This window comes from Cebus imitator, unplaced genomic scaffold, assembly GCF_001604975.1.
Source record: "Cebus imitator isolate Cc_AM_T3 unplaced genomic scaffold, Cebus_imitator-1.0 Scaffold543, whole genome shotgun sequence".
NCBI classification, from domain to species: Eukaryota; Metazoa; Chordata; class Mammalia; order Primates; family Cebidae; genus Cebus; species Cebus imitator.
In genome coordinates this window covers 1,076,310-1,091,370 of record NW_016107858.1, presented here as the reverse complement: position 1 = coordinate 1,091,370, position 15,061 = coordinate 1,076,310, and the positions used below count along the sequence as shown (strand labels likewise).

Here is a 15,061-nt window from a genome sequence, read left to right as displayed (position 1 = left end):
GTTGCAGTGAGCTATAATTGCACCACTACACTACAGCTTGAGTGAGGGTGAGACCCTGTCTCATTAAAAAGAAAAAGAAAAAAAAAGTATTGAAATAAAGATGAAGGAATAGCTCATGAAAACATTAAAGACCTGTGGGAGGCTGGGCATGGTGGCTCATACCTGTAATCCCAGCACTTTGGAAGGCCAAGACGAGACAAGGAATTCCAAACCAGCCTCACCAACAAGGCAAAACCCTGTCTCTACAAAAAAAAAGAAAAAATACAAAAATTAGCCAAGCATGGTGGCACATGCCTATAATGCCAGCTTCTGGGGAGGCTGAGGCACAAGAATCACTTGAACCTGGGAGGTGGAGGTTTCAGTGAGCTGAGATCACACCATTGCACTCCATCCCGAGTGACAGACCAAGACTTTGTCTCAGGAAAAAGACCTATAGGAGAGAAGTTGGACACACCATTAAAATGCTGACCAAAGCTCGGCTTTGGTGCTGAGGGGAATGAAGATGTGCTATGAGATCAGCATAGCCTGGGTTATAACACTCCCTGGTGACAGAAATAAAGCTCTTCGGTGCCAGGGGAACGTAGAAGCCTGAACAGTGTTTTCCCTGGCCACAGAGATGGGAAAAAGACACCTCCTTTTATATCCAGAAATAACAAAGTGGCAAGAGGAATAAAATTATTATTGTCATATTTGGAGATTGAAGGACCTTGTCTGACAGAGAAGGGTCCACCAGATTCCTTAGAGGTTGGTTTTTCCTAATCCTGCCCAGTTCTATATGGTAGAAAGAGAGGTAAGAACGTAAAGAGTGAATACTTTTTCTAGTAAAACAAGTTAATGAAAGAAGGGTTTCATGTGTGTCAAAATAGTCAATCCAGATCTAGATGCTGATTGGGCAGTTGGCAAAGCAGAACCCCAGAGCTGGAGGTGCAGGCGGGGGGTCCCTGTTTGGAGTCTGTGTTTGAAACCATGTGAGAGGGAGGATGGAGAAACGAGAGGCAAAGAACAGACCTGGAAAAGACCTCCGCTTAGTACTTGAGGCAAGAAGATGGAATTTCTGACAGAAAGAATTGCCAGAAAATTAGGAAACCTCGTGGAGTATTTTGAGGTACAAGGGAAGAAAGTATGTCAAGAAGGCAAAGTTCATGGTATCAGACACCAATGTGAGGATGAATTGCGAAAAGGCCATGGATTTGAACCAAAGTCACTCACGTGAGCTCGGAGCACTTTGTGGAGAGTGGGAAGCCCCAACTTAAGGCCTGAGTGCTCAGTAAGGACATGGAGATAGGAGTGTGCAGTTTTCTCTGAAGAAGGATTGAAGCAGGTTGCAGCAAAGTAGATGAAGCTGTGGACTAGAATTCCCTGGGAAGGCTTCATGGAGGCTATGAAAGTTGTCTTGGGCCTGGAAAGGTGGGTTGAATTTAATAGGTGGAGAGAAATGGCAAATGGATTCCCAACTGCTCATGACAACACCTACTGTTCACCATCTGTGGGTATTGAAGGACCCAGGCAGTTACCCTGTTTCTTTGTGTGAAGAATGGTGTACAGGTCACGCAGGCCAGAGTGGAAGGTTCAGGCAGAATAGAGGAGAGTTTCATTGTCACCAGAGTCTTGGGCCACATCATAGAAGACTGCACATGATTTGTCCAGGGAGATGCCGTTCTAACTAGAACCTTATCTAATGGAATGGGTACTGACTGGTCGTTTGGGGGATTTGATCAAAAGGATGGCAAAGCGCAACCAATATTTTAGAATGACTGAACAAAAAGTTCAAACTGGTATCAGCCTAACCAATAGACAGGCTCTGTAAAATAAGATGAATTTAGGTTGATTTCTTGTGGTTTTTTTGTTTGTTCGTTTGATTGATTTTTGAGACAGAGTCTCACTATCTGGAGTACGATGGCACGATCTTGGCTTTACTGCCATCTCCACCTCCCAGGCTCAGGTGATCTTCCGGCCTCAGCCTCCCAAGTAGCTTGGACCACAGGCACACACCACCACACCCGGCTACTCTTTTGAATTTTTGGTAGAGACAGGGTTTTACCATGTTGCTCAGGCTGGCCTGGAACTCCAGAGCTCAAGTGATCCACCTCAGCTTCCTCAAGCGCTAGAATTACAGGCATATGCCACTCTACGAAGCCTGAGGTTTTTAAGGAGAATGGGAAAGATTACATACTTGTTTTGAATCAGTTATCTTTGACTATAAGCATTAGTAAGAAGGGTGAGGTTGGGCAGTCTGAGGTTGGGCAGCAGTTAATGAGCAGATGTCCTTGCAGAAGATTATTTTTATGTAAGGTTGCCAGCACCCTTGTGCAAGGTTGTGGTTTTTGTAAAATCTTTTGGGATAGTTGTTGTTAACAGGCATTCATGCATTAGCACCTTCCCTTCATGGCTTTCCCTGGCTCCATTTGTCAGAGTTTTGTTTTATTTTTTGAGACAGGGTCTCATCCTGTCAGGCTGGAGTGCATTGGCGTGATCCTAGCTCACCACAGCCTCTAACTCCTTTGCTCAAGAGATCCTCCTGCCTCTCAGTCTCCCAAGTAGCTAAAACTACAGGCACACACCACCAAACCCAACTAATTTTTTCTTATGTTTTGTAGAGACTGGGTCTTGCCTTGTTGCCCAGGTTAGTCTGGAACCCCTGGCTTCCAGCAGTCCTCCCGTCTCAGCCTCCTAAAGCACTGGGATTACAGGTGTGACTCACTGTGCTCAGCCATATTTGTCAGAGTTTTTAACACAAGCATCTCTATTTTGATTCTGACTGCTTTCACATCAGCTTATGTAAAGCCATAGAATTAAGTTAGCACATTTTTCTTCACTATCAGTTTTATTTTATTTGGATGGGGTGGAAAAATATATTATACAAACAGATAAAGATAAAGTAGAATGTAATAATTTGAATGATTTAAGACAAGCACAAAACTTCCAAAGGAGTTTCAAGCACATATAATGCTCCCTCCTCTAAGCCCCCCAGCTACCTCTGGGTATTGTATTCATTTTCTGATGTCTACAGAGGTACTTTGTTCGTACGTTTGAGGAGCATTAAATTAGGAGATCATAAAAATTTAGGAGGGAAGCAGGTGAGTACTCAGCTAAGGTATTGACTGAAGCCAGGAAAGTGAGAAAGGGCTATGAAGGAAGGTGCGTTCTGAAACCTAACTAAATTTGAAAAAGGCAAGATAAAGGAGGATTCATTCCTTGGTGAACCTGGTATTCTTTATGATGCTCCTTTCTGTTTTACCACAGACTTGAGTTTGGGAGGTGTCCTTTTATTTCCCATTGATGATAAAGAGTCAAGAAACAAAGGGCAAGATTTGGTAAGTAAAAACCCCCATTTCTTTTCAGAACTAAAAGTGGACTCACATCAACTTCTCTTGAAGCATCTCCTGCCCCCATTGGCCTCTCTACTAGTGTATTAGCTTATTAGGGCTGCCTTAACAAAAAGCCACAGACTGGGTAGCTTAAACAGCAGAAATGTCTTTCCTCACAATTCTGGAGGCTGAAAGTCCAAGATCAAGGTGTCAGCAGGTTTGGTTTTTCCCGAGGACGCTCTCCTTGGCTTGCAGATGGTGGTCTTCTTGCTGCTCATGCATATCCCTGGTGCCTGTGTGTCCAGATTTTCCTTCTTAGAAGGATTCCACTCAGAATGGATCAGGCCTCACCCTAACACCCTTGTTTTAATTTTATTACCCCTTTAAAGACCCTGTCTAAATACAGTCACATGAGGTACTGGGCTTAGGGCTTCAATATATGAGTTTGGGGGGACACCGTTCAGCTCATAGCAAGTAGTTTGGGCCATGGCCTCCACTGCACTTTCCCCGTCCCCACCCTTCCATTCATTCGTCCCTGGAGCACTGTCCAGACAGCAGGCTCCACCTAAGTACAAGCGTTTCTATTTGTCTTTTTAGCCTCAGTACCCCACATAGTACTGGCTCATAAGAAATGCTCCATAAATATTTACTGCATGAGTAAGAAAGCATGACTCAAAACTCCGAGGGTTTCATTTCATATCATGTGAAAATTTCTATGAAAAACCGTGTTTTCTAGTCAGCCATAATGAAGCAGGGGAGAGAAACTAATCCGTATGTCCTTTGCCCACATCAGAGTCCTTCCTGCTTACCTGTCATTTGGGATGCCTGTAGTGAGTTTGATTTACTGCACCTACCTGGCTTTCTCCAAGGCCTGGATTCATTTTCAAATTTTAAGCCAGAATTAAGAAGAAATTTCAAAACCAGGCTAAAAGAGAGGCTCATCCTCTTGAGGTTGCTGGTCTATGTGACTGTGTTAGGCTGTTTTTGCGTTGTGATGAAAGAACTCCCTGACACTGGGTAATTTATAAAGAAAAGACATTTATTTGCTCATGGTTCTACATGCTGTACAGGAAGCATGGTACTGACATTTGCTCCTGGTGGGGGCTTCAGGAAGCTTACAGTCATGGCAGAAGGCAAAGGGTAAGCTAGTGTATCACACATGGCAAGAGCAGGAAGAAGACAGAGTAGGGGACGGTACCATGCTGCTTTAAATAACTAGATCTCAAGTGAACTTTACCAGAAAATAATTCATCACCAAGGGTTATGGCAAGGGTATGGCACTAAGCCATTCATGAGGATTCCACCCCATGATCCAATACCTTCCACTAGGCCCCACCTCCAACACTGGGGATTACATCCCAACATGAGATTGGGAGGGGACACACATCCAAACTACACAGTGACCAACAACAAAGTGGTTTCTGTTGAGTCATTCCTTCAGTAATTTCTAAAATGCTAAAAAAGAACAGCAAAGTGTCTGTGCATGAGAAACTCCGAATCCAATGATTCAGGAAAACTGTCTACAGCGAGTAGAGCACCATGTCTATGATATGACTGTGGTGATGTCATCCCAGAAGCTCCCTTGACACGATCCAGCTCCACTTAGGTTACGTTGGTTGACAGATACTTGGCATTTTATCCTCATGGGAATCATTTGAACAGAGATGGAATGACTGCTTGTCCTGAGGGTTGTGGAGCTGACTCAGGCATCAAAGGACTGGAATACAGGAACCTCTAAAATCTTTTCCATGCCTACAATTCAGAAAAGTTCTTTTTTTTTTATCCTTGAGAGCTTTTGGAAAGTATGTGTTTTGGACTCGTTCTCTGGTTGTAATATATTTTAAAAAGAAGAAAAAAGGCTTGTATAAAGTGACCACAAAGTAATAATTATGATGGGACGTGAAGTCTTACATACAGTAGGACGTTGCTGTTTAGGCACAGCATCTGAAAGAGATGAAGCCAAGCCCAGGGGCTTGGTCACCTTGAGGTGACCCCTCAAGGGCTGTGCCCCCTCCATGGCAGTCACCTGGCTGACAGTGCGGCTGTCTCATGTCGGGTTGGTCATCTAATGGTGGTTCTTTCCAGTTGGCCTTGATTGTGGCTCAGCATCGTGATCGCTCCAATGTCCTATCTGGCATTAAGATGGCAGCCCTAGAAGATGGCCTGAAGAAGATATTTTTAGCAGCAAAGAAGAAGAAAGGTAAGTTCTTCCATCTGTGCTCAAGAGTAGATGAATTTGTTTCTAGGCATGTGATATGACTTTTGAAGGGAGGAGAGAAATGTCAAGACCCCACTTAATATGCATGGTAAAGGCAAACCACAGGAGTGATCACCCCATCATCTTGTATTCATATAGCCCCTTTTCCTTTCCAAAACACTCTTTAATACCTGTTATCTCTGTAAGCCGTATCCATCCCCTGTGTATTTTTATCATGATTTTACAGATGAGGAAGCAGCGGGCTGGAAATAAAGCAACTTGATCATATGCAATTGATAAATGCTGTTTGTTTAATCTCCTCTTAGAGCCACGGTCCACAATAACAGACGGTTCTCTGACAAAAATGAATTTAATTTTGTTTGCAAACCTAGTGTGTCTCAGAGTTTATCGAATTGATTGGCTTGTTAGAGAATCTTTGCTTATTTTAATTTTCCTCCACCAGTTATAATCTGTGTCCATTGTACGTATTTCCAGAACTTCTGTTCAACAGAATAATTTGTTTTTTCTTATTACAATTCTTCCCCAGGATAGTTTTACATTAAAATTTTGTGCTTTGAGTGGGACAGTCAATAATTATTTTCTCCAATGTATGTTTTATACCCATCAATCAATTTTTGATGAGTGAAGATGTCTGTTCTTTTCTTCATAATAGCAAGTGTTCATCTTCCACGGATTGGACATGCCACGAAAGGTTTTAACTGGTATGGTACTGAGCGACTTATTCGGAAACATCTGGCTGCAAGAGGCATCCCAACTTACATGTATCCTTTTGTGATCTTAATTGTGTGTTCCCCCAACCAAAGAGGGAAAAATTTGCTGGTGTCACTATTTAATCCGAGGCCAAGTTTCTTCCTGCCACAGTCTTTACTCTGCCCCTCTTCAGTGAGACAAAATAAGATGCACTTTCTAACTTGTATATATCAAATATGTACACCCAACAAGATAAACACATCCAAGCATTTCTGGATGCCAGTAGATAAAAGATACATAAAGGGGAGAATTAATTGACTAATTGTTATTTGGTAACATTGAATCTTTCACATCACTTCTGTAGAGATCCTTCAGACCTTGAAACAAGGTTTAATTCTCAGAACATCACTCTTCATTTTAATGAAGAGGTAAGCAAACAAATAAGAGAACTATTTTATTTCTGAACCTTTTTGATTATTAAAAGGCAGTATGAAATTTATTTTAACCATGAAGTCATGATCTCCTTTAGCTAGACTAGTGTTTTCTTCTAATGACCTCCGTGCTACATAAGTTAGCATATTTTCAACTATTATAACGGGTCCCAAAATTACTACAAAAAGCAGAATTGACCCCTAAGTGCTATAATTGCACAGAAACTTCATCTTTTTACTGAGATATTTGACTGAAATTCACTCAATGATGATCTTTAGGATTCTTATGTATTTTTATTATACTTCAAGTTCTGGGGTACATGTGCAGAATGTGCAGGTTTGTTACATAGCTATACTCATGCCATGGTGGTTTGCTGTATCCAATACCCTGTCATCTACATTAGATATTTCTCCTAATGCTATCCCTCCCCTATCCCTCCATCCCTGGCTATCCATCCCCTAGCCCCCCACCCCGTGACAGGACCTGGTGTGTGATGTTCCCCTCACCATGTCCATGTGTTCTCATTGTTCAACACCCACTTATGAGTGAGAACATGCGGTGTTTGGTTTTCTGTTCTTGTGTCAGTTTGCTGAGAATGATGGTTTCCAGCTTTATCCATGTCCCTACAAAGACATGAACTCATCCTTTTTTATGGCTGCATAGTATTCCATGCTATATACGTGCCACTTTTTTTTTTATCCAGTCTGTCATTGATAGGCATTTGGGTTGGTTCCAAGTCTTTGCTATTATGAACAGTGCCACAAACATGTGCATGTATCTTTATATTTATAATGAATGATTTGTAATCCTTTGGGTATATATCCAGTAATGGGATTGCTGGGTCAAATGGAATTTCCATTTCTAGATCCTTGAGGAATCGTCACACTGTCTTCCACAGTGGTTGAACCAATTTACACTCCCACCAACAGTGTAAAGTGTTCCTATTTCTCCACGTCCTCTCCAGCATTTGTTGTCTCCTGATTTTTCAATGATCACCATTCTAACTGGCGTGAGACGGTATCTCAATGTGGTTTTAATTTGCGTTTCTCTAATGACCAGTGATGGTGAGCTTTTTTTCATATGTTTGTTGCCTCCATAAATGTCTTTTTTTGGGACGTGTCTGTTCATGTTCTTTGCCCAATTTTTGATGAGGTTGTTTTTTTCTTGTAAATTTGTTTAAGTTCCTTGTAGATTCTAGATATTAGCCCTTTGTCAGATGGATAGATTGTAAAAATTTTCTTTCATTTTGTATGTTGCCTGTTCACTCTGATGACAGTTTCTTTTGCTCTGCAGAAGCTCTTTAGTTCAATTGGATCGCATTTGTCAATTTTGGCTTTTGTTGCCATTGCTTTTTGTGTTTCAGTCACGAAGTCTTTGCCCATGCCTGTGTCCTGAATGGTATTGCCTAGGTCTTCTAGGGTTTTTGTGGTTTTAGGTCATACATTTAAGTCTTTAATCCATCTTGAGTTAACTTTTGTATAACGTGTAAGGAAGGGGTCCAGTTTCAGTTTCCTGCATATGGCTAGCCAGTTTTTCCAACACCATTTGTTCAATAGGGAATCATTTCCCCATTGCCTGTTTTGTTAGGTTTGTCAAAGATCAGTTGGTTGTAGATGTGTGATGTTATCACTGAGGCTTCTGTTCTGTTCCATTGGTTTGTATCTCTGTTTTGGTACCAGTATCATGCTGTTTTGGTTAATGCAGTCTTGAAGTATAGTTTGAAGTCAGGTAGAGTGATGCCTCCAGCTTTATTTTTTGTTGTTGTTTTGTTTGTTTTTGCTTAGGATTTCTTGACTATGTGGGCTCTTCTTTGATTTCATATGAAGTTTAAAGTGTTTTTTTCAATTCTATGAAGAAAGTCTATGGTAGCTTGATGGGGATAGCATTGAATCTATAAATTACTTGGGACAGTATGGCCATTTTCACAATATTGATTCTTCCTAACCATAAGCATGGAATGTTTTTCCATCTGTTTGTGTCCTCTCTTATTTCCTTGAGCAGTGGTTTCTAGTTCTCCTTGAAGAGGTCCTTCACATCCATTGTTAGTTATATTCTTAGGTATTTTATTCTCTTTGTAGCAATTGTGAATGGGAGTTCACTCATGATTTGTCTATTTGTCTATTACTGGTGTATGGGAATGCTGGTGGTTTTTTACACATTGATTTTGTATCCTGAGATTTTCCTGAAGTTGCTTATCAGCTTAGGGAGATTTTGGACTGAGACAATGGGATCTTCTAAATACACAATGGTGCCATCTGCAAATAGAGACAATTTGACTTCCTCTTTTCCTAATTGAATACCTTTTTTTTTTTTGCCTGATTCCCTTGGCCAGAACTTCCAATAATGTGTTGAATAGGAGTGGTGAGAGAGGGCATCCTTGTCTTGTGCTGGTTTTCAAAGGGAATGCTTCCAGTTTTTGCTCATTCAGTATGATATTGGCTGTGGGTTTGTCATAAATAGCTCTTATTAGTTTAAGATACATTCCATTGATACCTAGTTTATTGAGAGTTTTTAGCATAAAGGGCTGTTGAATTTTGTCAAAGGCTTTTGTCTGCATGTATTGAGATAATCGTGGTTTTTGTCTTTGGTTCTGTTTATGTGATGGATTATGTTTATTGATTTGCTTATGTTGAACCAGTCTTGCATCCCAGGGTTGAAGCTGACTTGATCATGATGATAAGCTTTTTGATGTGCTATTGGATTTGGTTTGCCAGTATTTTATTGAGGCTTTTTTGCATCAATGTTCATCATGGCGATTGGCCTGAAATGTTCTTTTTTAGTTGTGTTTCTGCCAGGTTTTGGTATCAGGATGATGTTGGTCTCATAAAATGAGTTAGGGAGGATTCCTTCTTTTTGGATTGTTTGGAATAGTTTCAGAAGGAACGGTACCAGCTCCTCTTTGTATGTCTGGTAGAATTTGGCTGTGAACCCATCTGGACCTGAACTTTTTTTTGGTTGGTAGGCTATTAATTGCTGCCTCAATTTCAGTCCCTGTCATTGGTCTATTCAGGGATTCAACTTCTTCCTGGTTTAGTAGTCTTGGGAGGGTGTAAGTGTCCAGGAATTTATCCATTACTTCTAGATTTACTGGTTTATGTGCATAGAGTCATTTGTAGTAATCTCTGATGGTAGTTTGTATTTCTGGGAATCGGTGGTGTTAGCCCCTTTATCGTTTTTTTATTGCATCTATTCAATTCTTCTCACTTTTCTTTTTAATTAGTCTGGCTAGCAGTCTAATTATTTTGTTGATCTTTTCAAAAAACCAGCTTCTGGATATATTGATTTGTTTAAGTTTTTTTTGTGTCTCTATCTCCTTAAGTTCTGCTCTGATCTTAGGTATTTCTTGTCTTCTACTAGCTTTTGACTTTATTTGTTCTTGCTCCTCTAGTTTTTTTAATTGTGATGATAGGGTGTCGATTTTAGATCTTCCCATGCTTCTCATGTGGGCATTTAGTGCTGTATGTTTCTCTCTAGACACCGCTTTAAGTGTGTCTCAGAGATTCTGGTACGTTGTGTCTTCGTTGTCATTGGTTTTGAAGAACATCCTTATTTCTGTCTTCATTTCAGTATTTATCCAGTAGTCATTCAGGAGCAGATTGTTCAGTTTCCATGTAGTTTGTGTGGTTTTGAGTGAGTTTCTTAATCCTGAGTTCTAATTTTATTGCACTGTGGTCTGAGAGACTGTTATGATTTCCATTCTTTTGCATTTGCCAAGGAGCATTTTACTTGCAATTATGTTGTAAATTTTAGAATAAGTGCAATATGGCGCTGAGAAGAATTTATATTCTGTGGATTTGAGGTGGAGAGTTCTGTAGATGTCTATTAGGTCTGCTTGGTCCAGATCTGAGTTCAAGTCCTGGATATCCTTGTTAATTTTATGTTTCATTGATCTGTCTGATATTGACAGTGGGGTGTTAAAGTCTCCCACTACTAGTGTGTGGGAGTCTAAGTCTCTTTGTAGGTCATTGAGAACTTGCTTTTTGTATCTGGGTGCTCCTGTATTGGGCGCATATATATTTAGGATAGTTAGCTCTTCTTGTTGCATTGATCCCTTTATTATTATGTAATGCCCTTCTTTGTCTCTTTTGATCTTTGTTGGTTTAAAGTCTGTTTTATCAGAGGCTAGCATTGCAACCCCCCTTTTTTTTCTCTCCATTTGCTTGGTAAATCTTCCTCCATCCCTCTTTTTTGAGCCTATGTTTGTCTTTGCACATGAGACGAGTCTCCTGAATACAGCATACCAATGGGTCTTGACCCTTTATCCAATTTGCCAGTCAGTGTCTTTTGGTTGGGGCATTTAGCCCATATACATTTAAGGTTAATATTGTTATGTGTCAGTTTGATCCTGCCATTTTGATACTAGCTAGTTGTTTTGCCCGTTAGTTGATGCAGCTTGTTCATGTCTGTAGTCTTTACAATTTGGTATGCTTTTGCAGTGGCTGGCACTGGTTGCTCCTTTCTTGTAAGGCAGGCCTGGTGGTGATGAAATCTCTCAGCATTTACTTGTTCATAAAGGATTGTATTTCTCCTTCGCTTATGGAGCTTAGTTTGGCTCAATAGGAAATTCTGGATTGAAGATTCTTCTTTAAGGATGTTGAATATTGGCCCTTACTCTCTTCTGGCTTTGTAGGGTTTCTGCTGAGAGATCCACTGTGAATCCAATAGGCTTCCCTTTGTCTGTAACCCAACCTTTCTCTTTGGCTGCCCTTAGCAATTTTCCCTTCATTTCAACCCTAGTGAATCTGATGATTATGTGCCTTGGGGTTGCTCTTCTTGAGGAATATCCTTGTGGTGTTCTCTGTATTTCCTGAATTTGAATGTTAGCCTGCCTTGCTACGTGGGGAAAGTTCTCCTGGATAATATCCTGAAGAGTATTTTCCAAATTTCCTTCATTCTTCCCATCACTTTTAGGCAAACCGATCACACATAGATTTGGTCTTTTCACATAATCCTATATTTCTTGGAGGCTTTGTTCATTTCTTTTCACTCTCTTTTTTCTAATCTTGCCTTCTCGCTTTATTTCATTGAGGTGATCTTCAATCTCTGATACCTTTTTTCTGCTTGATTGATTTGGCTGTTGAAACTTGTGTATGCTTCACAAAATTCTCATGCTGTGTTTTTCAGCTCCATCAAGTTGTGTATGTTCTTCTCTACGCTGGTTATTCTAGTTAGCATTTTGTCTAACCTTTTTTGAAGGTTCTTAGCTTCCTTCCAGTGCGTTAGAACGTCCTCTTTTAGCTTGGAGAAGTTTGTTATTACCTACCTTCTGAATCCTGCTTGTGTCAGCTTGTCAAACTCATTCTCCATTCAGTTTTGTTCCCTTGCTGGTGAGGAGTTATGATCCCTTGGAGAAGAAGAGTTGTTCTGGTTTTTGGAGATTTCAACCATTTTGCATTGGTTTCTTCCTATCTTCATGGATTTATCTACCTTTGGCCTTTGAAGTTGGTGACCTTTGGATGGGGTCTCTGAGTGGACATCCAGTCTGTTGATATTGAAACTATTTCTTTCTGTTTGTTAGATTTTCTTCTAACATTCAGGCCCCTCTGCGCGGTCTGCTGGAGTTTGCTGGAGGTTCACTCTAGACCATGCTTGCCTGGGAATCACCAGCAAGGGCTTCGGAACAGCAGTTTGCTGCCTATTCCTTCTTCTGATAGCTTCGTCCCAGAAGTGTACCCACCAGATGCCAACCAGAGCCCTCCTGTATGAAGTGTCTGTCAGCCCTTGCTGGGAAGTGTCTCCCAGTCAGGTAGTCACTTGAGGAAGCAGTCTGTCCCTTATGAGAGCACGTATACTGTGCTGGGAGATCCGTTGCTCCCTTCAGAGCTGCTGGGCAGGGATGTTTAAGTCTGCTGAAGCTGTACGCTCAACCGCCCCTTTTCCCAGGTGCCCGGTCCCAGGAAGGTGGTGGCTTTATTTATAAGTCCCTGACGGGCTGCTGCCTTTTTTCAGAGATGCCCTGCCCAGCAACAAGGGAGTCTAGTGACAGTCTGCATTCAGAGGCCTTGCTGAGCTGCTGTGGGCTCCGCCCAGTTGCTGTGTAAACTTCCTGGCAACTTTTGTTTACACAGGCGAGGTTAAAACGGCCTACCGGAGCCTAGGCAATGGCAGACACCCCTTGCCCTACGGAGCTCAAACATCCTAGGTCAAGCTCAGACTGCTGTCTTGGCTCTGAGAATTTCAAGCCAGTAGATCTTAGCTTGCCTGGTCTTCATGGGTGTGGGACTTGCTGAACCAGATCACTTGGCTTTCTGGCTTCAACCTCCTTTTTCAGGGGAATGAGTGGTTCTGTCTTGCTGGCATTCCAGGTGCCACTGGGGTATGAGAAAAAAAAAAATGTGGCTAAAATGGCCACCCAGTTTTGTGCTGGAAACCCGGGGTGCTGGTGTTGTAGGCAATGGAGGGAATCTCCTGGTCTGTGGGTTGTGAAGACAGTGGGAAAAGCACCGTATCTGAGCCAGAGTGTCAGGAAAAGTCCCTAATGGCTTCCCTTGGCTAGGAGGAGGAGTTCTCCGGCCCCTTGTGCTTCCCAGGTGAGGCGACACTCCACCCTGCTTCAGCTCACCCTCCTTGGGCTGCACCCACTGTCTAACCTCAGTTGGAAATGTGGAGATCACATGCCTTCTGCGTCACTCTCACTGGGAATTGGACACCAGAGCTGTTCCTATTTGGCCATCTTGGCAGAAATCTGTTCAAGATATTTAAATCACTAAAAAAAACTTAGTAGAGAAGCCAGGTTTTATGTGCTTGTACAATTCAAGCAGTATCTGAAGAATTTTAATACTCTGAAAACAGTAACAGCAATAAATGCTAACAATATTGAAAGTATGTATGATACGATGAAAGAGAATTAAAGCATACTACTTCTAGAAGAGTTATTTCAATGATTACTAAACTAGAGAATGAATCGTTTTGGTAAAGTTGATTTTAAAGTGATGACGTGTATTTTCTTTGACCGTCTTATCAGATATTACTTTCCTAGAAGCAAGCCTGCTGTCCTTCATTCACAGTCGCCATCTTCCTCCTCAAGTCAGCTGGTGCCTTAACATCTGGCCCAGCCTCAGATCCTGTCTTTAGCAACCAACTAATAGATATTTACCCAGAGCTACCGCAATAGAGTATTTCAAATGGCATCAGGATCTGTTGGGCCTCGGAAATTGTCTCTTTTCTGAGTTTAAATTTGGTTCTCCTGGATGTGTTGCTCTGACTTGGTACCTGTAATACAGGGAAACACAACTCTTTTGGGAAAGCCCTTTGACCCCAGCTTGCTATTTGCATAATAATAAATTTTCTATTCCTAATAGTTTTATTGCTTTCTTTTCCCTATATCTAGTTTTCTTCTCCTCTGCTAGACTGATTACAGAGGGAAAGGCTGTATGGATTAAGGAGACATGAATGGTCATAGAACAGGGTGGCTCTGGAAGAAGGAAGCATCTTCAGCCAGCTCTTGCCTTCAAAAACAATGGACCCAGGAAGAGAGACTAAGTGAGATTCTTTATCCAGACAAGTAGTGTACCTCCTCTCCTCCTTTTTGCACTGCAGAACATCAAGATCTGGAAGAAAATACATTGATCTAGAGCTTGTCAAATGTGACTTCAGAAAAACCACAGGATCTTTTTTTTCCTAGCTACCAAATCCAATTCAGCTGCAAGGAATAAAGGAATTGTGAAAAGGTTGCAAGCCCATCACAGAATGATTGGTGATACTGGGGAGGGCAGGAGACTGAGAACCACCAGAGTAGGAGTCATAGAGGGAAGACTATAAGTTGTGGCTTTTCACACTTGTGTGTGTCTCAGTCGTGGCGGAGTATCCTCACCCAGCCTAATTTCTGCTGTCTTGAGGCCATCAACACCCAGAGTGCTATGGAGGCCTCATGAAAAGCCTCAGTCCTGGGCTTTGATGTGGAGAACCCTGGCTACTGGGCTCAGAGACAGGACCATGGTCTTCTAAGGAAGGTGGTACCTGTGTTTTACTGTTCTGACTCTTCTCACATATTCACGCTTTAATAATATAGCATCATGCTGTAGACCTATTTGATTGAAAACTCAGGATTCCTTATGTTTTTTTTCTCCCAAAACTTGCATCAATTTTAACTGCTTCCTATCTACTACTCTTCCCACCACCCTTAACATGTAGGTTATTACAGTAACTTACTGAATTGTATCTTGAGTCTTGCCTATAACTGGAAGCAAAATTGGAACTCCACAAAGGGAGAATCTTGTGAAACCTAAACTAATGCACAGGTGAGTTGCTGTGCCTTTCAGAAGAAGTCAGAGTGCAAATAGGTGGAGCATTAGCAAATGCAAAGAAAACTTGACTGGGCACCATGCAAAAGCTGTAGATCCTCTTGGAAAGCCATGCTTATTTCTGAGGGCAGAGTGCATGGAGCTAGTTGGGGATGTTTCTGAACGTGTGA

At 41.6% G+C, this 15,061-nt stretch overlaps 1 protein-coding gene across 1 annotated transcript in view; it reads left to right on the top strand.

Annotated features, from left to right (window-relative positions):
• CHD1L (chromodomain helicase DNA binding protein 1 like) overlaps nt 1-13,948 on the top strand; it is a 59,296-nt gene extending 45,348 nt beyond the window's left edge. Inside the window, exons 19-22 of the mRNA XM_017515160.2 lie at nt 3,244-3,314; nt 5,394-5,508; nt 6,179-6,287; nt 13,613-13,948. Coding sequence (XP_017370649.1) covers nt 3,244-3,314; nt 5,394-5,508; nt 6,179-6,287; nt 13,613-13,691 — 374 coding nt within the window. The 3' untranslated portion in view covers nt 13,692-13,948. The remainder of the gene's footprint in view (nt 1-3,243; nt 3,315-5,393; nt 5,509-6,178; nt 6,288-13,612) is intronic.
• The last annotated feature ends 1,113 nt before the right edge of the window (nt 13,949-15,061 follow it).